Source organism: Passer montanus, unplaced genomic scaffold (assembly GCF_014805655.1).
Source record: "Passer montanus isolate IOZ18808 unplaced genomic scaffold, ASM1480565v1 scaffold42, whole genome shotgun sequence".
Taxonomy (NCBI): Eukaryota; Metazoa; Chordata; class Aves; order Passeriformes; family Passeridae; genus Passer; species Passer montanus.
The window spans coordinates 3,980,833-4,002,286 of record NW_024369041.1 but is presented as its reverse complement, the minus strand read 5'-3'; the positions used below and the strand labels follow the sequence as shown (position 1 = coordinate 4,002,286).

Here is a 21,454-nt window from a genome sequence, read left to right as displayed (position 1 = left end):
AGTCCCCACGGAGAGAACTGCAGCTGTGCTCAGCCCGGCTGTCACACAGCACACACAAACACCACTGGGAAAATGGGCATTTCCAGCTCAGAGAAATCCTCCCCACAGTGCAAGCGTCCACTCAGAACAAACTGCATTATGCCTCCTGCAGAAAAATGGCAAACACAGCCCTACCCACACATGATAAGCATTAAGCAAAGCCTCCTACTATTGACTTTATTTAACTGGGTCTTCCTAGAGTTGCAATTAATCCCTAGGAATTTTCCAAGTTCCTAAGTTTGCAGAGACTGGTTGATTCTTGTACCAAGCCTGTTTTTGCAGTTGAAAAAAGTCCATATACTCAGAGAAATGCAAGCCCAAGATTCAAACACCACCTCCTGATACTGAAATCCAGATATTCTAAACAACAATAAAATTATAAATACATAGACCTTATTTACTCTAAAGACAATACATTCCATCATCAATAGCACCTAATCTTGAGCTTAAAAATAACAGAGAAGTATCAACTGCATGTAGTTTATTGCATAGATGTCATAGTACAAGTATGACCCATCAGATGTGGCTCCAATCTTCACAATTTATGCTGTTCTTGAGATAAACATGAGAGTATTGTGCTTCCTACTGTGCCAACAGTGACTTTATCCCTTAATTTATGTTTCTTCCTTCATGCTGTTTTTTTACCAGTGCTATTTCAACTATTTGAGCTGCTCCTTTAAAACAGATTTTGGCTATTGTTTACTTTTTTTTGGCACATTACTGAAAACAATGAGGCATTGCATACAATTAGCACTAATTAAGTGGTATGGAGACCAATAGATGGTTCTGTAAGGACAAGCATGTAAGTTCACAAATTACTCTTGCGGAGGAAAGGACATTGTAACAGCCAGAAGTTACAGTCAAAAATCTCACTATATTCTGAAAATCTCTGCCTATCTCAACCATGCATAATTAAAAAAAAAACAAACAAAAAAAATCAACAAACCCAAACCATCTAGAATTAATAGAGGTGAAAGTCTGGAGGGTGTACTCCATTTCTGGAGTTCATAAACCATTATTATTAAGACTGCCAAAAAAAGCAATGTTTCCTGTTTGCATTTTTTTCTTCTGTTTTGATTTTGGTTGAATTTGGGTATTCTGTTACAGCTCAAATGGACTTCACCATAAAATACTTTTCAGCTCTTTAAGTTCTACCCTGAAATCATGAGACTGCTTGGCTACTACAAACCCACAGCCTTGGCAAAACCAATTCGCAGAAATTGATACAAATCTTCTCTGTAACCTAATAAAAAATAATCACCAAATTTAAGGTGTCAGAAGAAGAAAATTGTTTTAGAAAAGCAAATAAATTTGTTGCCTAAACTGTCATAGTGAAATGTTAACCAGCTCTCACTGTGCCTCCACGGAGCCCACTTGCCCACAGAGCAGAGAGGTTTCCCCAGGAAGGGCAACTATTCTTCCATTGCTGAAGAAACAGCACCAGGGAGCTGAGACCACTCAAGCACCAGTCCCCAAGGTGTTCAGTCCACTTCAATCTCTATATTGCAGTAATGAACCAGTTCCTGCCAGAAACATCCCAAACCAGTCTGTATTGGAGCAAAAGGAGCCAACCTGGGATCCACTGCAGCAGTAACCAGCACTCACAGCAGAACAAACAAGGGTCATTAGAGCACATTAAAGAAATTGAATTAAGAGTTATTTAACTTACCAGAGAAGGTGTTTTCCTCCTAAATATCCTCTTCACCTCTACTTCTGTTCTTAAAAATGCTGAGATACTCTCCCTTAATTCAATAATGTTTAAATCATGGACTGCCTCAAAAGAGAAACTGACTTTGTATTTCTGAAGTAAAAGAAATACAGCCCAAGAGCAGAATGTTTGAGAAGGAAGATGACATCACTTGGGAATCACAAGAGACCACAAAGATAATTATATTTTATAATTATAGAACCATGTTTTCACTTGGCTTAATGTTAAACCCTTTTACAGGATATAAAATTACTCAGAGCACATTCTTACTTCTTTGATTATTAAAATGGTAGAAGAAAGGATTTTATTGTAATTTAACCTAAATCCTAAGTACTTTCAAGTGTTTCAGAATGAGAAACTCCATCTATAAGTTTACCATTACCTTCACTCTACTGGGTAAAATTGAGCTACTTTGCAAATATGTATATTCCATCAATTATTTTTTAATCATTTGCAAGTAATTAAGATGAGTAAAACAGCACAACACCAATCTCTTACAAAGTGACTACACTCCTTAAGCCTCTACTGTTGTCCAGAAGACTGCAGAAATTCTTTTATGGCTGTGGCTGTTCTCTTCAGAAAAATGCAAATCCATGCTGACCAGCAGCTCCACACCACGGTCTCCCAGTTCACATTTTCAACATGGAAGTCAACATGCACCACAGCATCTGACTTTGCCTCATTGCAGCAAACAAAATGCACCCAAATACCAAACATCCCAACCATCCTGCCACTGCCTCCAAGCCCGTGAGGCAGGTCTGATGAGCCAGAGTAGCTGTTTTGGGACACACACCACACAGAAAGAGCCCATCCTGGGTAGGGACACAGCAAAGCCTACACTCAAATGCAGTGTTTAACAATGAGTATTCTCTCTCTGAAAGGGCAGCTAGGAGAGGATGGAAAAAGGCTGTGTTCATCCACCCTGCAGGCTCCCAGCTCTCCCTGCCTGCCCCTGGGCTGCTCTCACTCACATGAGGAGGAGAAGCCCAAAGTCTGGGTACCAGGTGCAGAAATGCTGAGCATGCTTCAAGTGATCTCGATCCATCACGCTGCTGGGAGGGGGCAGAACAGAGCTGGTGAGTGGTTCCTCCTCCTCTCCTCCCATCAAACACCACAAACAGAAGGAGAGCAGGAGAGAGGCTGAACAGAAGCACTGAGCAGCTCCTCTCCAGACAGCATGCCTGGCTGCTGTGCAATGTATGGGGAGATCCTTCCTGCGCACATCCAAAGCTACTGGACTTGGATAATCCTCTTAGTCACGTCTCACTTCGCCTCTCGGGTCCTGAGATTTCCCACTCTGAAATTTCCTATCTGTCTGACAGACTTGGCTGTGCTGCCCTGCTGTAACCCTCTGCTCTGGCCAACCTGCACAGGCCTTGTGTCACTCTTTCCTTGAACGCAGCCACTCGCTGCTCCCACGCCTCGCTCAGCCCTGCCCTGGCCAGAGCGAGCCACTGCTCACTTGGAGAGGAACATTCCTTTAACTCACGCAATGCAGAAAGCAGGAGCAGGGAAGGGAGACACCAAAAGCAGCCTCAGGCAGCACAGAGCTGTAGCAAGAAGCTGACAGCACTTAATTCTTTAACACGTTATTAAAACCAGTCTCCAGCTCTCTGCTGGCTATTCAAGCCTGGAGGGAAAGGCAGTGCCAACAGAAGCTCTGCAGTGATACAGGAGAGACACCCAGCGAAAAGATTCTTGTAAATATGCAGCTGATATCCTCTAAGGAAAAAAAAAAAGCTTATTAACATTTTACATTTTAATTGATTTGCATTATATTCTCAAGTCAAAACACCAGGAACCCTCAGCTCTCTACATAAACACAGAAAACATAATTGCAATGACATATAAACCAAGTAAAAAAAACTTCAGTCCAAGGAATATGAGACTTGGTGTCCCTTTTTCAGGATGAGTAAGCACACCCATGGGTGAGAAGTGCTAGAGAGAGTGGTGAAATATTAAATTAGATTAGATGGCCTTCGTAAAGGTAAAAGTCATCTGTTGTCTAAGTTTGCATCTCTCAGGTGATAAATACCTAAAATTATACTTAAAATCCACCAGAATAATCTTCTAGCACTCACTTCCCCCAAACATTTACAAGAACACAGAATATAAAGTTCTGTAAATGTTTAAATATATACAAAACTTTGCAATACCCTACTCTTTTTTTTTTTCCACAGCTTAAATGATTCCTCATGTCTCAAACACTGGAATGACTTTTTTTATTTCTGCCAAGTCTCTGAAGAATCTAAAGATGTCACTGAAGACCACTTAAAGTAAAAAACCTGAGTGCTGCTAGGCAACCCAGAAAACATCATTACATGTTCAATTGTTCAGTGCATTGAAAAATTTCACACATATTGAGAGTCCATGTATTCTGCACTCTGATGATGGTAATGTCTTCCACACAGAGGGAGAAAAGAAAATTGTGCAGAATATGTTCTTATTTCGAAAAGGAATTGCTTATAAAGAACTAAAGATTTGATCAAATTTATTCACTGTTTCTGCACATGGAACAGATTAGAAACAGATTCTCTCTTATCCACTATTTTATACACACTCCGGAAGTAAATTTACTAAGGAAAAACAGCACTTGTGTTTGTTTAACTAAAAAACTAAAGACATACCAGGATTCTTTTCCACTATATGAAACAGTATTTGAAAAATGTATTCCACATCCAGACTCTTTAAATCAATGCTATTTTAACTGCTCCAGCTGCATATAAACAAAGACCATCTAACGTAATTTACTATTTCACCACTCTGTTGCACTTCTCACCCATGGATGTGCTTCTACATCCTGAAAAAGGGACACCAAGTCTCATATTCCTTCAATGAAAAGGATTTCCATATCTCAGCGAGGGTGACATGCAAATGTATCCTGCATTTTCAATTACACATAAATACATGTATGTTTTTTCCACTTAAATGTAAGTATTACACACACAGAGACATGGTTTTAAATGCAGGTGATTTTAACCCCTTTCTGTTCAGCACATGGCTCTGTACCACACTGCAATGTTTTGCACAAGAACTCCTTTACAACAAAGCTCCTGGTTTAATTACACAACATCCCAGTTCACACACCCTCAAGGAACACAATCTCACCATAAAGAACATGGGGATATCTTCAGAAGACATCAATGTAACTAAACACAAAAATGTTTCACTGCATCACTTATAATGGACTTAATATTTATTTTGGAATTATGGATTTCATTTTTCCATCTCTCAAGATGCTTGGTTTTAAGTTACCAATCCTGTATATTTAACTGCCATAAATTTATTGCAGGCACAGTCTGAACAGAACAGAGCCAATCAAAATAGACATAATCAAAGCCCTCCATTCACACAAAGTGATTTGCAATAAGGTAAAAGGCATACTTAAAGGTTAAACCACTAATTCAGAGTGGTAACACAGATTCCCCAAACCAAAGTTTGCTTAAAATGTAAAAAAAAATTCTACCTGTATGTAGAATTAAAAAATGCTTTATAAACAAAAAAGAAAGAGGTGAAAATCTATTTAAAAGTTTGGTGTATGTGGCAACCTCACCATGGAACTTTAGACTATCAAAACAATCAAAAAATTTAAAGGTTTATATAGCAAGGTAGAAGAGATAATGGCAGGAGCTGATGCCCAGGAAGTTCCATCTGCACACAAGACAGAACTTCCTTAGTGTGCAGTGACCAAGCACTGGGACAGCCTGCCCAGAGGGTGTGGAGCCTCCCTCCCTGCAGATGTCCCAGACCCAGCTGGACACAGTTCTGTGCCATGAGCTGCAGGACGAACAGGGAGGCAGGACCAGTGAGCCCCTGTGCTCCTTTCCTGACCCGCTCTGGGATGTGTGAGCTAAGAACAGCACAGATACACCTACATGATTCAGAAAACAAAAGCAGCACTCCAAAACAACAGGATAAATCATTACTGTTAGCAATTTCCCTCTCCAGCTATCTTTTAACATTGTTTATTTCAGACCAGATTTACTTGCCTTAATACTGATTTTCAGGTATGTTGTACTGGAGACCATTTAGCTCAGCTTGATCATAAAAATGTTGCAAGTTCTCCTCACAAGGAAATCTAGCAAAATTCCTTTCCAAGAACCAAGTTTAAACACATTAAGCCCATGATCTGAGCTGTTCCACAAGCAGCAGAATGGCATTTTGGGTTTGTTCTGCTTGTCATCCCATCACTAGTATGGACAATCATTCAAGCTTTTACACAGACTTTGTGCCAAGTAAGTGAGAAAACACATAGCTCAATCTTTTTAAGTACATAATTTGAACTTGCAGATATATTTCATTTGAATGATCTGGAATGAAGCTTTGTTTTTCCTTTCCTTGGCACTCTTATTTACAGTTTTTTGCTTTCAAAACCTCTGTAATATCTTAGCAGCCAAATCAAAATCCTGTGCCATTATAACTCCTACAAACAGAAGTTACTTTTGCAAGTTAAAAAAGCTGTAGAAAAGGGCTGAAAGACATAAAAAAATTATCAACCCATAGCTTCTTAACATGTTGGGCAGGAAAACAAACAAACCAACCAGAAAAACTTCTCTGTGAGATGGGGAAAAGAAGTACCTATAAAAGCCCAGTATAATAAACATTCCTTAGCAAGCCTGACAATAACCACATAAGCACAATGACTGCTGCTTATTTTTCCTCAAAAACCATTCTGACAGACCTGATTCATATCACATAGTTCTAGGGGAAAATGGAACCAAGATTTTACAAAGCCTCCCAGACCTGACCTGCAGAGAAGTTTAGTAAATGGAAAATGGATGGCTCATGCCTCACTTGCAGCTACACATGTTCCCAACAAGCAAAAAAAGCCAAAAGAGGAAAGGGGAATCACTATTTTCATACATTTGAGAAAAAGCTTCTCCATACAAATTTATCAAGATTCATACATAGGGAGTATTTTTCACAAGTTTTATTGCAACTTTTACATGCCAGGCAAGCCCTGGAATTGCGACAGAATAGGGAATGCAGCTGCCTTGTGGCTGGCACCAGCTACAGTGACCAGCTTCCTACCTCTGGGAAAAGGCTCAGCACTCAAATCAGATGGGGCAAAGAAAAGCAATTTTTTCAAAGTCCCAAAGCAGCAAACCAGAGAATATTCCTTCCAGTCCAGTAAAATTTCTACTAGGCTTCACTGGACCTCTTCTAGAAAGAGTAACAGCTAAAACATTTAGCTGCATACAACACTATCACTTATCAAGGGCTAACTACATCTTCAGATGGCAGATTGTGTGGGTGTCCTGGAAAGCACCTCCTCAAGCCACCAGCATGCCCCAGAAGTTCACAGCCCCTAAAGGAATGGGACAAAATCTAATCTTTAAAGGTTTAGGATATATCAACCTGGGCAATTAAAAAAGTCTAAGCAATAAAAAGGAGCTTTACTCCACAGTATTTCTAAACTGTTGATCTCAAGATGCCAAATTCAAGACACAGCTGCTGGCAGCTGGCCATTTGGGAGGTAGTCAGAATGACTGGAAATCTCATGCCTTTTAAATGCATCATCTATTATTGTCTTTCTCACCACAAGTGATACATTTATAAATGTATTTCTTAAAAAACCTTTCACCCTCACAGGAAAAGAAACCAAAAGAACAAGCTACCTCCTGTTTGTTGTCACTCACATGTGCAAGGAAGACACTTCCAGGAAGGACAAACTGAGCAACATGTCCTTCTGTGGTTTACACAAGAGAATCCAAGCAGCAGAGATAACAGGACTGTGCTCCAAGCCCAGCTGCACTCCCAGGTCCTGTTTTCACAGCTTGCTCACATAGCACCAGCAGGAACACAAAACTTAGGAGGATGTGGTGTAACTCAGAGCACGGCGTCCCTGAACTGCAGCCCTGGAACCAGGCAGGCCCTGCAGCCCACAGCCAGCTCCCACCATGGCCCCTGAGCACGCAGGTAGTTTATCCCATCCCTGGAGCAAACCCGACAGAGCTCAGCAAACCCCCAGCAGGTGGGAGGCTCAGAGATAACCACAGCTACATCCTTGTAGGACTATCACCTCAAAAGCTGTCTGAAGGCAGCAAAGCAGCAGCAGTCACGTGCTGCCACAGCAGATCCATGTCCCAGCTCACCCAGCCAGGCTGCAGGGACCCCCCAGTTGTGCTCCTGTGAGCCAGAGCACCCCAACACCACGATGTGCAGCCAGACACAGCCCCCTGCACCCCTCATGTGCCTGAAAAACAAGACCTGCCCTGGCAGCAGCTGCCCAACCCAGCCATCAACTTGCCTTCCTGCAGGGATCCTCCTGGGGGCCAGCACAACCAAATCCTACCAGGACTGCCAAAGGTGGGGTCTACAGACCAGTTTTCCCAGCAGATGTTTCTCAATGCCCTGAGGAAGGCAAATTGACCCCTAAACCAATCACAACTTTATCAACTATGCTTCAGGCTGCAAAATGCTGTTTTTAATACTGCTGTCTGATCAAGGATTTACCTAAAAATGTATTTTTAGTAATATCAAATATCTAACATTAATAAACACTGTGCTTTAATATTACAGTCCAATCTCAGATTTAGTATTTTAACTCAACAATTGAAATTGTAGTTAAGAATTCTTTAACTCCTTTGCTGTCCAAAAAAGACAGCAGTGACCTCACTTCAGCACTGAACACTGCAAAAACTGGAAAGCCTCCAGATTTTACAGATTATTTCCTTTTCAGAAAAAGAGGAAAAGTCATAAAATGACATTTTTTCTGCTTGTCCTGTCATTAGGCACCACTGAGAAGACTCTGGCTCCATCTGCTTACATCCTCTGACACACACAATTCATACGGTGTTCCCTGTGCCTTCTCAAGATTAAAGCTAAACAATCCCAGATGTCTCAGCCTCTCCTCCTGTGTCAGTTCTGCAGTCCCTCAGAAGCTGGGTTTGTTCCAGAATGCTCATGTCTCTCTGCCACTGGGGAACCAGGGCTGGACCCAGCACTCCTGATGTGTCTCACCATAGCTGCAAAGCATGTCAGGCCCCAGCCTATGACAGTTTTCTCTCCTGCCTGCAGCACTTCTTGTTCCCTTCTGCTGAACTTCAAGGAACTCCTTTGGGCCACTTCTTCAGCTTGCCAGGGTCCCTCTGAATGGCTGCCCTCCATCTTGACATTCATGATTAATTTTCCTTGCAAGCAAGGCAAAAGCCCAGCTAACCAGTTCCTGCTCTCAGTCCCTTGATCACCTGTCTGGAAGCAGAAACAGATCACCTGTCAGAAAAACACTCCAGAAACCTCCTACATGGCTTGTGTCCTGCCAGGCTCTTGCCCCATCAGAGAACAGAGGGGTTAAACTCCTCCATGGGGATCAACTGCAAACAGGAGGCTCTCTCCAGCTCTTTGAAGGCTCATGTGCTGCTTCTTCCCACCCAGATGTTCTGTAGCAGCCATCTGTAAGACCAGCCAGCACTCAGCCTGCACTCTCAAATGGCTGGTGGCGTGCTCCAAGGCAGAGCTCCCTGCAATCCTGCCACTCCCCCACACAAAAGGGCAACACCTCCTCCCCAGCATCCCACTCTGAGCAGCCTACAGACCCTGCCACTGCAGGACTCCAGTCCCCAGAGCTATCCCACCACACCTCTCCAGCCTCAGGGAGATTGCAGCCCTGCAGTTCCACCTGTCTGCCACCCATGCATCACCATCAGCAGCTTCAGGGCTCGTGGGTTCCCAGTAAAGGTTCTCTTGGAACAGTCCTGCAGGCACACACCTATGGTGTGCCTTCCCAGTTTCTGTGTCCTGGTGTCCATTACTTCAGCAGAGCTGCACAGCAGGAGAACAGCTAGGACAGAACAGTGTTGCTACCTGCCCATCAACCTCTCCATGAAATTTGGCTTGCAGCAGAAAAATTACATGGAGTTATGCTACCAGGCAAGCGACTTATCCAGACACTTAGTGGTCACGGTTATGGATTTGTTTTCAATCCCCTATCCATCACACCCATCTTTTCCTGCGGAGACATCAAGAGTTTTTCCACCCAATATCCAAAACCTGCTTTCACACATGAGAGAACTCGCTGATTACTCAGATTCCTTAGACTGTATTATCTGGTGAGATAACACTCTCACTCTGGAGTGGTCCTTCAAAACATCAATAGAACTTGAACATGAAGCTATTTATTCCAGTGAAGAGGATATCACTGAAGATATCTTTACCTAAATCAGCTATAAAAGTCACCGAAACATGAAGAGTTCCTTTGCCTCATGCAATACACTCATACTGCTCTGAGCCAGAGGCAAGAAACAAAAACAAACACTGAACAAGAGCTGAGGCTATGTTCAAAGAATGGTTTGAATGGCTTAAGTCAAAATTATCTTAAAAACTACCACTGATCAATAGGTAGCATCTTAAAGAATTAAACCTTAAATCAAGTGCTTGTTCCTTCAGATAGCTTATTATGTGTATGTGTTTTCTGTAGCTGAACTCCAACTCATGTGGTCACACCAGTTTTTAAGCTCAAAGTTCATGCAAGTCACCAAAGAGTCTTCACAGCAAAGGTCACTACTGTAAAAAGATTTTTTACAAAGCTATTAGTTCTTCAACACAGAGGTCTGAAATTGAAGAAAACTAGCATGTTTCATTGTTTGAGAGGCATAAAGCCAAGAGCCTGAAATGAGTACTCAAAATAGGACATATTTTCCAGCAGAGGTAAAGATTACAATATAACCAACAGGAATGTGCAAGCCAGCAATACTTAACTCAGCAGCTCATGCCAAACCATGATAGTCCGTTGTACTACTTGAACACTGAAACTTGAGAAAGTGGTATTATTACAATTGTTAATAGTGGAATGCAAGAACTACAAGTCACACAAATTCATTTCATGTATTTATTTTTTGTAGAAATAGGCTATTCAGCACTTTGGGGATTTGAAAACCCGACAAAGAACTTGGATTCTTTTTTCCTGCTACATATAAGTTAAAAACCAAATGTAAATACTATTAGGAAGGTTCCAATTTCCCCACAACTATGTCCTTGTATAGGTTATGCTGACACATTACAAGGAACAAAATATAATAAAAACCACCAACAGAAATCTCACAATTTAGTAGAAAAACCCAACACTTGCTTCCTCTAGGAAAATCAGCCGTGGTTAGGAACTACTAAAATAAGGAGTACAATATTTCAGTACAAATCTGGTCATAGACAAGGCATAGTTCACAACCCTTGGAGCTCCAAGAGGGACATGGGAACTGTAAACAGGAGTGTAAATCACCAGCACTCTGAGTATTTTTAACTTCAGCTGCAAGCAAGGTACACTAATGATTTGAAGGACCACAGTATACTAAGTTCTATTGTACAGATTACTATCACCATCACAAACACAAAAAATCCAGGGGAATATCAGTAATTCCTGCTTAGCCACTTAAACATAAAACTCCAAAATTCATTTAACACTGAACTTGCCCTCCCTGCACATGCACCATCATAGGAACATTACAATTGCCTGTTAAGCAGCCAACTTGCCCAAAATTTCTATCTTCAGGGTCCAGCCTCTAATAAAACCATTGTTTCTAGCACTCAGCAGAAGCCTGAGTTTCTTAGAATATCTGTCTTCTTTAGCACATTCCAATAAAAGTGCTTTTCTTCCCCCTCACTCCACTTCCCCCAAGTTTTGCCTGCCACACATTGATTTCTCATTCTCTGTAGATGAAACAATCCAGTGCACAAGACTATGAAAACCACTGAAGTAAACTTTCCAACAGTTATGCATTAAGCAGGGAAAATATACTTGTTTAAACACAAGTTTCACCTGATGGTTCAGCAAACAAAAGCTGGTTATCATCCAGACATCAGAAAGAGGCATTGCATAAGTACAATCAAGATCTGACAATGGTCTCTGGGTGACCTTTAGGCAAAGGAATGAACAATTTACAGTAAGTTTCGTGTGGATTAAACCATGCAAAAAAAAGTTATCTAAGTATTCATGTCACTTCCCCCTAAAAAAATTAGGGGTTTTTTGGGAAGAAAATTAGTAGCTGAGCATTATTTTAGCTCCCCATGACAGGCAAAGAGCACCAAAACAGAGGGAGTAGGATGGGGGGGAACTCACTCAATGCTGCAGTGGCAGGACAGAGCTACACAAGGGCACCTCAATGAGCAGCTTGCACTGACTGCTCATAGTGAATTGGCGACAGCACTTTTACTGCCTGGAAAGTAACCACTGATCCACCATAATCTTTAGCATTTACACGATTCCTCTAATTCTGGCCTACTCCAGCTGACCTGTGACATAACCAATACAGCCAGCACCACACCCAGTGCTATTCTCCAAGGTGCCCACCTTGTAGCAACACAACCTGCTCTGTAAAATGAGCTTGTGAGCAAACTGAGTGCTCTTAGAGTTTGCTGGGCATGCAGGTCTGTGCTTTTCTTCATGTGTTTATCAATAAATAGTCAGACAAATGCTGAATTACCTCATAAGGGAAAAAAAAACCCAAACAAAACCAGTAAAAACACAGAACAAAAAAACCCACCACCCATAAAGTTTTAGATCCCTAATTAAAATTACGCTGAAGAGTCCTCAAAATGAAAGATGATGCACAAAACACAAAAAGTGAAGAAACACAGAATTTTAACTAGCACAGTTTTGTACTTTAATGAAAGAGCCATATATAATATGGGCCCACATATCATTGCTAGATTTAGACTCTTATTAAAAACAGCATGGATTTATTTCTTTAGCAAACTACTAACGTGTGATAGTACATTATAAAGTCAAAAAGTATTTAACTGTGAGTGCTTCAACCACACATACCACATAAAAAATCCTTACATCTGCCAAAGAACATGACAAAGAAAAAAGGATTATTTGAAATGCAAGATTGGCATAACATTTTGTAACCAAGGATGAGACACCATGCAAGCAAAAAAAAGGTGTTGCTTTCTTTGGTTTGGGTTTTTTTTTAATGTTCATGGCCAACTTGTCTAAGCCTACTGATTGCTGCAACATCAGCTGATAGATTACACTTTCTGGACAGCTTTCCTAAGTTTACTGTTCTGCCTCTTTACAATAACATTCAGCTCCTATGGTAACAGGCACTCACACACTAAGTAAATCATCCCACAATATGAAGTCACCTGAGCATTAACCAGAATTTGTGCAGAGCAGCTGTAATTAATTGGGCTACTAGGAAATACCATCTTCTGTCACTGCTGAAGAGAGGAGCTGATCTGTTTTACTCATATTGGCCTCCTAGAAAAAATATTCTAAAAGTATCTGTTCACCAAGAAACTGACGAAGACATGAGGCATAAGAGAGCTTACATCCCACTCTAAAGACTGAGGTTTGTTTATGGGACACAATTCCAGTCATCTATGTGCAAATAATGAAACAGTCACAGAAAAAAGATGGACACAAGGAAAAAACAGTTCTTATTTGAAAGGGTTTTGCCACAGCTTTTGCAATTTCTGATATTCCAAACAGAACCATTCAGGGAATACCAATACAATTATTTTGAAGTGGAGGGAGAAAAAAAAAGTAGCAGAAGCATCCTCAAATCTACCGAAATTTTTTGACACCTTCAAGTCTGATTTGATTTCTGCTTCAGATACAACTGGTAGCAAACTACCTGCCCCTCCTTTTTTTTTTTTTTTTTTTTTTTTTTTCTGGAAGAGAACTACTGAGCTCTTGCTACAGCACTTACTGCAGTTACTCTGTATTTCACACCGAGGTGCCCCAGTCCCTGATGAGCTACAATCTGCTATTCCCAGGTGAGCCTTGCTGGGATCAGCCCCTGCCCTCAGGAAACTGCCCACAAACTGGGAAAGATGAAAATAACCACAGCAGCAGCACATATAAAACTCAGCAATGCAAAAAGTAACAGAAGCACTGAGCTGAACATGGAGCTGCTGCATATCCTTTCTCCCAGACAGTTTTTCTTACATTTCACGATTAGTACAGTAAACAACAGATGTTGATGAGCAAAAAAACAAAAAACACCGAGGCACCCCCGAGCAAGAATGAGAACATTTCCTGATAAGTTCCTTCAACAGATGCTCCTTGGCTTTAAAGACAACTGAACTAAAGATGATACATTCTCACTCTTCCATAATACATTCTCACTCTTGCAAAACTTAGAAGATATTCTAAGTTTTTTAATAATTTAAAAAGTAACTCTTCCAAATGTAAACAAGCTATCTAGTAGCTGGCAAAAGCAAAAGAGGAGCCTTCAAGCATCTAATATGAACAAAAAGCTGTATTTACACCAGCCTGAATTTTTTTAAAAAGCATTAAAATTGGATAACTTTTAGAAATAAGAAATCTGCTCATCATGACTTAGATTGAAAAGATGTTTCTTTTCCATTATGCAATTTCTGCATATTTTAAGAACTTCCAGTAAAGGATCTGGTATTAGAAACCATAGGGAACACAGCCCTGCAAATTATCTAACTGGAGTTTGTTCCTGGAGATGGTTCACACTGCTTCCTTTCCACTGTCCCTTTCCTAATAGGGCAAGCCAAAGCTTCACTCCCAAAAGACAGACAAACTAAAGGTGGGGAGGGTGGGAGAAGTTAAAAAATAAAATTAAATTTGGCTTGTAATCAGCAGCACAGCTGACTGAATTTCTGGGTACCAGGTACAGATCTGGCTTCCCTGACAGAGCTGCTTGGTGCTTGAGGTTCTTGAAAGTCAAGAGATGAGACAAATACTCGTAAAGCACAGAGAGGAAACTGACAGGAAACTGACGGAAAGTGACCAAATGTTTACAGAACAGTTCGGTTTTCTCACAGAAAGAGCTACTATGTTTGCTTCTTGCTTCCTAATAAACAGTTCTTCATTAACAGTAAGCCACTTATTTCCAAGTCCAATATAAACTTTGCACCACAAAAAGGATAACTATCTGAACAAACCCTCCTCAAACTATCACCTGAAAAATGTGTGTTCTAGATGGGGCATACAGCAACCTCATATCAAAAAACAGGCTACTGTCTGTATTTCTGCTTGTATTTACTCACTATGCTCTACCATTCATATCCTTTTTACTAATTTATTCTTCTTACAAAGGTAAGAAATAAAATTTGAAAAAGGAGCAAAGAAAAGCGTTACATTTTGACACTGGTGACACAACCTATAGAGTATTTGTTTTCTGCTTGGGAGCTTTGTTTACTCCTTCATGCTTACTACCTCAGGCAGTAGAAAAAAGGACTGTGTGAGGGATGAGATAATGGAAATTTATTTGGCTATTAGAGGAAAAAGTGAAGGCAACCTTCATCTTCTTACAGAACTCTAACTTTTGACCCTTCTCTACCACTTCTTACACAGAAATACCCATGTGGTTTTGGTTTTCAGACACTTTTGATGAGCACATCTTTATAAATAGTTGTTGCCGCTCTGTTTCTCCAAATTCCTTTCTCTTTACTGCATTACATAATGAGATTTTTCTACTAGCTCTAAAGTATTAACTGATTAAAGATTAACTCACCCCCAGGAGAGACCATCTCAATTAAAAAAATTCCAATCATTGTAGTCACCAAGTCAAACCGCAGCTCTTCAGTGACCAGCCCAACTCACCAGCTCCTGCTCGCTCCCACAGCCTGCCTTCCACCTCGAGGAGGAAGGCAGGTGCCCTGACAGGGGATGCTCATGTAGGGAGCACCTAAAACTTCCAGTAAGTGACCAAAACGCCTTCTCTGTGACATTCCAGGTAAGACATTTGACAAGGGTTTGTTCTGAAAATGCACACAAATATGTGAGTTACCATGTTAGTGTAACATTAAATGTTTACAAAACAGTACTTCCAAAGGAAAAAGCGCCCTCTTGAAACCACCACCGTCTCTTCTTGTTGATCCAGACACACCCTGAGATTTGACACTGGAAGGCCTGAAACTCACCTCGGTTCTCACGGGCTCCTCGGACCAGACAGCTGGAACACCCCGAGGGAACCACCCCGCTCAGCAGCATCCTCAGCTGGTTCAAACCCACTCATGTGCTCTTTAGCAACAAAACCAGCAATTACTACTCCTGTTTTGTCAAAACCTGCCTACGTAACTTCCACTGAGAGCAGATAATTCAAAACATACTGGGATAAAATATGTAGCCTCAAGGAAAGAAAAAGCCTTAAAACAACCCCAGACAGCGGAGCCAAGGGCCGCGCCGGTCCCAGGGCAGCGGCGGCCGCTGTCAGCCCTGCGGAGCCGTCCCCGCTCCTCCGGCCGGCTCCAGCGGCTCCCTGCGCACCGGGCCGTTCCTCGAAAGCCGAGAGCCCGCAGCGCCCTGCCCGGGCGGGCTGTCCCGCTCGCACAGACCGAACTCCGAGGCACCGGGACCCTGCGAGCCGCAGCGGCGCGGGACGAGCCCCGGCNCCATCTGGCCGCCCGGGCTGCGGGCCCGGCGCGCTCAAGGAGCCGCTTCCCGGCACAGCGGGAGCAGCCCCGGCCCGGGAGGCCACGGCAGCGCCCGGAGCGCGGACCGGCCCACGGGGCTCCCGCCGACCCAGGGCCCAGGGAAGCGGCTGACAGGACGGGGCTCCCGTTCCGGCGGGGAAGGGGGAGCCGGGACGCGGCGCGGACCGCGGCCCCCTCTCGCCCCTCACGGCCGCCGCGGCCGCCCCCGCCTCACCTTGGAGCATGGCCTCCAGTTTCTTCCTGTCCACCCGGAATCGCTCCTCGCCCCACTCGGGGCTGTGCAGGGGCCGCGGCGGCCCGGCCGAGTCCTCCTCGGAGCCGGGCGCGGGCGAGTCGGCGCTGCGCTCGCTGTTGGAGCCCGGGTCGGAGAGCGGCTGGGGCAGGTACCCGCTCAGCGGGTCGCACTGCGCCGCCATGGCGCTGCGCGGCGGCCGCCGCCCCGGGCCCCACTCGGCCGCCTCGCCGCGGGACGCTATCTGCNGGCGGCGTCCGCGGCTCGGCGGCGCCCCCAGCCCGCCCGCAGCCCGCACAGCATCCCCACCTCCATTGGGCCGCCGCCCGCCGGGGAGGGGCCGGGGATATCCCCGGCGGGAGGGGGCAGCGCCGCGGCCCCGGAGGAGGGCGGGCAGCACGGAGGGAGGGCAGGGGAGGAGAGGGGAGATGCCCCCGCCCCCAGCGGCACCGCCCCCGCCCCCGGGCGCTGGGCCGGGGTCTGTGCCGGCCGGGGTGCCCTGCCAGCCGGGGTCTGTGCCGGCCGGGATCCCGCCGCAGCCGGCGACCCCCGAGCCTGTGAGCGGCTCGGCAGCACCGTGCGGTGCGGGACAGGCGGGCGGCGGTCCTGAGCCGCACCGAGCCCACGGCCGTGTCCTGCGGGCGGTGCGTGGTGCCGCGGCTCGCACATCCCCTCCCGCCGGGGAGGGCCCCGAATCCCCGCTCGGAGCCTCGTCAGGGAGAAGCGCCTTGTGCGGCTGCACCTCAAGTGACTGGGTTATGCATCCCTCACCTCCCAGCAGAACTGCGTTTATCCACACCCAGAATCCCAGCTGGATGTACTCCCGCACAGTTCACACCACTTTGCAAACAGTTTGAGCCCAGAAGCACGCAGTGCTGTAGAGGAAACACCAGCATGAGCTGCCACACTGGCCTGGTGGCATTTTGCTGGTCCTGCAGCCGGACACTGCCCGGGAGCCCCATCACTGCCCAGGTGTGACTGCCCAAACCACCTGGACAAAGAGTGAAGCACAGGCACCCCACTGTCTTTGGGTCTGCTTTGTTTCTCCTGAATCAGAGAAATGCTTTCTGACACAAAAAGTTGCATACCACACACTCCAACAAAAGCTTTCTGCTTCATTTAATCACACTTTTCTGCTGTTTTCCAGTCTGCCAGATAGAAGATGATCCAACAGCACTGGGTCTGGAATCTCAGCGTATCCTACACTGCTGTGATGCAGATGCCTGTTTCCTCCAGAGCTGGAGCATCCATGCATATCTGGTGGCCAAACCAGGTTACTGGATGCATTTTGGTTGGCAGTACAAAAATTACAGCTGATGTGATGGTAACCTCACCTTGTTGATAACATCAGCCTGAAGGACCATGCTAACATTTGTGAGGAGATTTGCTGGTACTCCAGGTAGATCCAGGGACCTGCACTGTGCCCAGTCTCAACATGTGCTCATTTTTACAAAGTTCCAGTTTGGACTTACCAAATCTTCCCATATTTCCCCCTTACTTCCATGACAGTATGGATTCTACAACACCCAGGATTCCAGTTGTGCATTATGTGCATGGAGTGAGGCATTCTCAGCCTCTGTGGATGCTAGCCAGCAGCTTGCAGGTAACAACACACTGCTCACAAGGTCCTCTGATACTTCCCATGGCCCCAGGAAATAAAGTGCCTAAAGTCAAAAACTCTAGAACAAAATATGAATGTAGGTCTTGAAAACAGTGCAATCTGGCTTTCTCTCAATATTGTAGTGTGATTTCACTATAGGTGTGTGGGGCAGTTTCAGGAAAGAGTGAGAGTCTTTTCCTTCCCAGTTGAGGAGTTTACAGTCCTCAAGCACCTTTTGTTTGTTTGTTTTGGTTTAGGTTGTTTGGGGTTTTGTTCGGGTTTTTTTGTTTGTTTTTATTGGTAGATGAGAAAGTGAACATTGTCCTTATCAAAACACTTGAAATTCAGGGAAGTGTGCTGCCTCACCCCAGAGCAACACCAGCTGGAGTTGTGTGTCTTCAAAATGCCAGGACCTGTCAGTTGCACAATCCAAATATTCACAAGTGATGGGTGTTGACAGCACCAGTTACAATCTAACAACTACAGGTGCTTAGCTCCTCTGAGCAAAACAATTATTTGGGTATTTTCCACTCATAAATTAGTGAGATTTACAGTCAGAGATTCCTACAGCGTAGGAAGTCCAGGTGGTCTCTTTCCTTGTGTTTTATCCGTTCCTGCAGTACAGCCACAGAAACCTTATTTCTCATCAGTTAGTTGAACCCAGAAGTAATCTTTTTTTTCAGCAGCCATAAAAATAATATAATCAATCAAAGACCTCTTAAAAATCATTTTGTCCACAGTTTAGTTTTTATTCGCTGAAAAGAACCCTTTCTTAATGTGCTTTTAGATTAAAAAACAAGAAGTAAACTCTTTGATTTCCTACTTAAATCCATATAAATGCTTTTAAAAGGATACAGTGGTTAGGCATCATTATTGGTAGTTAAATTCGGTACTCTACCACTTATTGAATAAATGACATTTTATTTTCCTAGTATATTGCAGGGGAAGAATAAAATGCCTGTTACACAGAAAACTTGAACTAAGTAGAAAAACACATTTTTAATGGCTACCTAATATTACATGTGGATAAAATTGGGGAAATAGGTGGAAGTTGGCAGATACAAGATCAAATGGCTAGAAAGAAAATCAGCTGAAGTTGACTTTGGCATATATAATTTATGTTGGCCATTTTTTCTGGGGCCAATAGCTTGATCAAAGAAAAGAATAACAGGATCTTTCTCATTCTGGTGTACCATGTCTATTTTGCTAAATTCTCTCCCTTCTTTTTTCCTCCTGGTCCCTCACCTCACACACGCACACACACATAATATCTGCAAATCTCAGAGAAAGCATCACTGAATTGGAGAATGTTTCATTGTCACACTCAGCCTCTGTGCAGAGTCCACATTCACTGGGGTGAAACAGATCCTGGGATTTAAAGGAACTTCATGGACTGGGTGATCCACTGTAATAAATCCCACATGTTTGGGGCTGCACAAAGTCCCCAGACTGAGAGCAGTGCAGGATCTCTCCTGGGAAGGCTGTGGCTCTGTCCTTGGCCCTGGGGATGAGAAGTGAGGGTCACCACGCAGGGAGCACCACTGGATGTGCTCAGGGCTGCTTTGGGGCTGCTCCCAGTGCATGGGGCTGAGGGCTGGGTGTGTCTGCAGGAGAAGTGAAATACAAACAAAGAGCATGACAGTGGAACTTACCCTTAATACAGCACAGTCTGTATTGCACAGCTTGCATTTATTTATTGTTCTTGATCTCAAATTTCTCTGCTTCACAGCACCACGATGAAGCAAAGTGCTCTTTTCTGTAGTTCCCCGAGGTGGGTGCAAAAAGGGCAGCTTGGAAAGCTGCAGTTTGAGGGTGGGGAAAGAGAAGGTGGCACACAGATTCTTTCATCATCTGTAGTGTCTAGAAATGCTTTTCTAGAAGGAGTGTTAAATTTGGGGGTTGTTATTTGGGAGGTTATTGCTGCTGGAAATTAATGCTGGTGGTGGTTTGAAAGGCTTTATTGCATTCACTATTTTACAGAAGAGCATGTAATATTTTGTATTTCATGATGTTATGCCATATTCCCCATTTGAATCCCAATAACTTCAATTTCTCAGAATAATATAATGTGTCCTACTGTGTTCTAAAGTACTGTGTACCCACCAGCAAATAAATAAAATGCCTTCCACAGCCATTACAAAAACTCTTCCACCCCTAGAAATTCCCCAAATAAATTCTTTTTCTAACCGAAAGGGCAGAGAGATTCTGAATCATATTTTTAGTGATACAGAATTATGGAACCATAAAAAGATTGAAAGAGATAATATCTCCTTCAATGTTCATCTCCTAACTATGCTGAGTTCATTTCTGATAGATACTTGTTTATTCACTCCTTTACAATTTCTAATGATGAGGTCTTCATGACCTATCCAGGAAATTCCTGTGTTTCACTTACCATCAAGAAGTATTTTCTCCCTTTAATAAGTAACTTGGACTATTCTTCCTGCAACTTAAAGCTATTAGTTTTTGTCCTGTCCACCATGGACACATTGAATGAATTATTTCTTCTTTCTATCAGACTTTGGTGCTTATGAATACTTTTATCAAGCATTGATTAATCTTTAAGAGTTACCTTCATTAAGCTAGATACTCCTAAGTCTTTCAGCTCATTCTCAGAGGTCATATTTCATGTTGATCTGCAACAAACTTTTTCCATAGTAAGCTACATCCTTCTTGAAATACAAGCACAAAACTGGAGAGTTCTCCAGCTGAGGTCTGGCCAGTGCTGGACAGAACGGTATGATCTTACCTGCTGCCTCACAACCTGTACTCCTGAATATTCATTTTTATTCAGTGCTTTTCCTGTCTGCATGGCTTGTGTTGATGAACTGTAAACCCCAAGTTCTTTTCTGAAAATACCATTGTCTAACTAATTGTTCTTTGGTGTATTTTGGTGTTGAGTACTGTTGCTCAGCTCCTGGTCTTGTCCCAAATGAATTTAATCCTGGTTTTTCTTAAAGATTGTGTTCCTGTTTTTTGACATCTATTTGCACTAATGCTGTACTTCTGCAGCTTCAGTTTTTATGCCCCTCAGAGCATACTTTCAGTCTTCTCATAGAATCATTAGTGAAACACAGAACAGATGTGGGCCCAGGACAGAATATCTGTCTATTTTGATACATCCTTCCATCCCGATGGTCACAACCATCCTGTGTGGGGATGTTTATTGCACATTTTTATGTCATTGACAACTTCTGCTGTCTTTTATGGGAATGTCACAGGAAATAGGGTTTAAACTCTGCTGAAGTCCTGAGTGGTGGCTGCTGCTGCAATCATTCCTGGTTTGTTACAGTAGCACATTTGTCTAGCACGATTTATTCTTGTCATAGCTATACTTGCTGTGTGTGACTCTTGTTATTAGGTTACCTGTCCTAATTACCTGTTCCAATCACTTTTTTTACTCTGGAATATTTCTGGGAGAAGGAGTTAAACTGACTAGTCCAGAATTTATTGGTTCCTTCTCTGCCTTTTTACAGACAGTCACTATATTTGACCTTTATCTGTTTTCTGGTGCCTCACCCATCAC

General features: G+C 43.4%; 1 protein-coding gene across 1 annotated transcript in view; it reads right to left on the bottom strand.

The window, feature by feature from the left end:
• Nucleotides 1-16,570, bottom strand: part of BICC1 (BicC family RNA binding protein 1) — a 90,170-nt gene extending 73,600 nt beyond the window's left edge. The window contains exon 1 of the mRNA XM_039719689.1: nt 16,311-16,570. Coding sequence (XP_039575623.1) covers nt 16,311-16,512 — 202 coding nt within the window. The 5' untranslated portion in view covers nt 16,513-16,570. The remainder of the gene's footprint in view (nt 1-16,310) is intronic.
• Nucleotides 16,571-21,454: the final 4,884 nt, after the last annotated feature.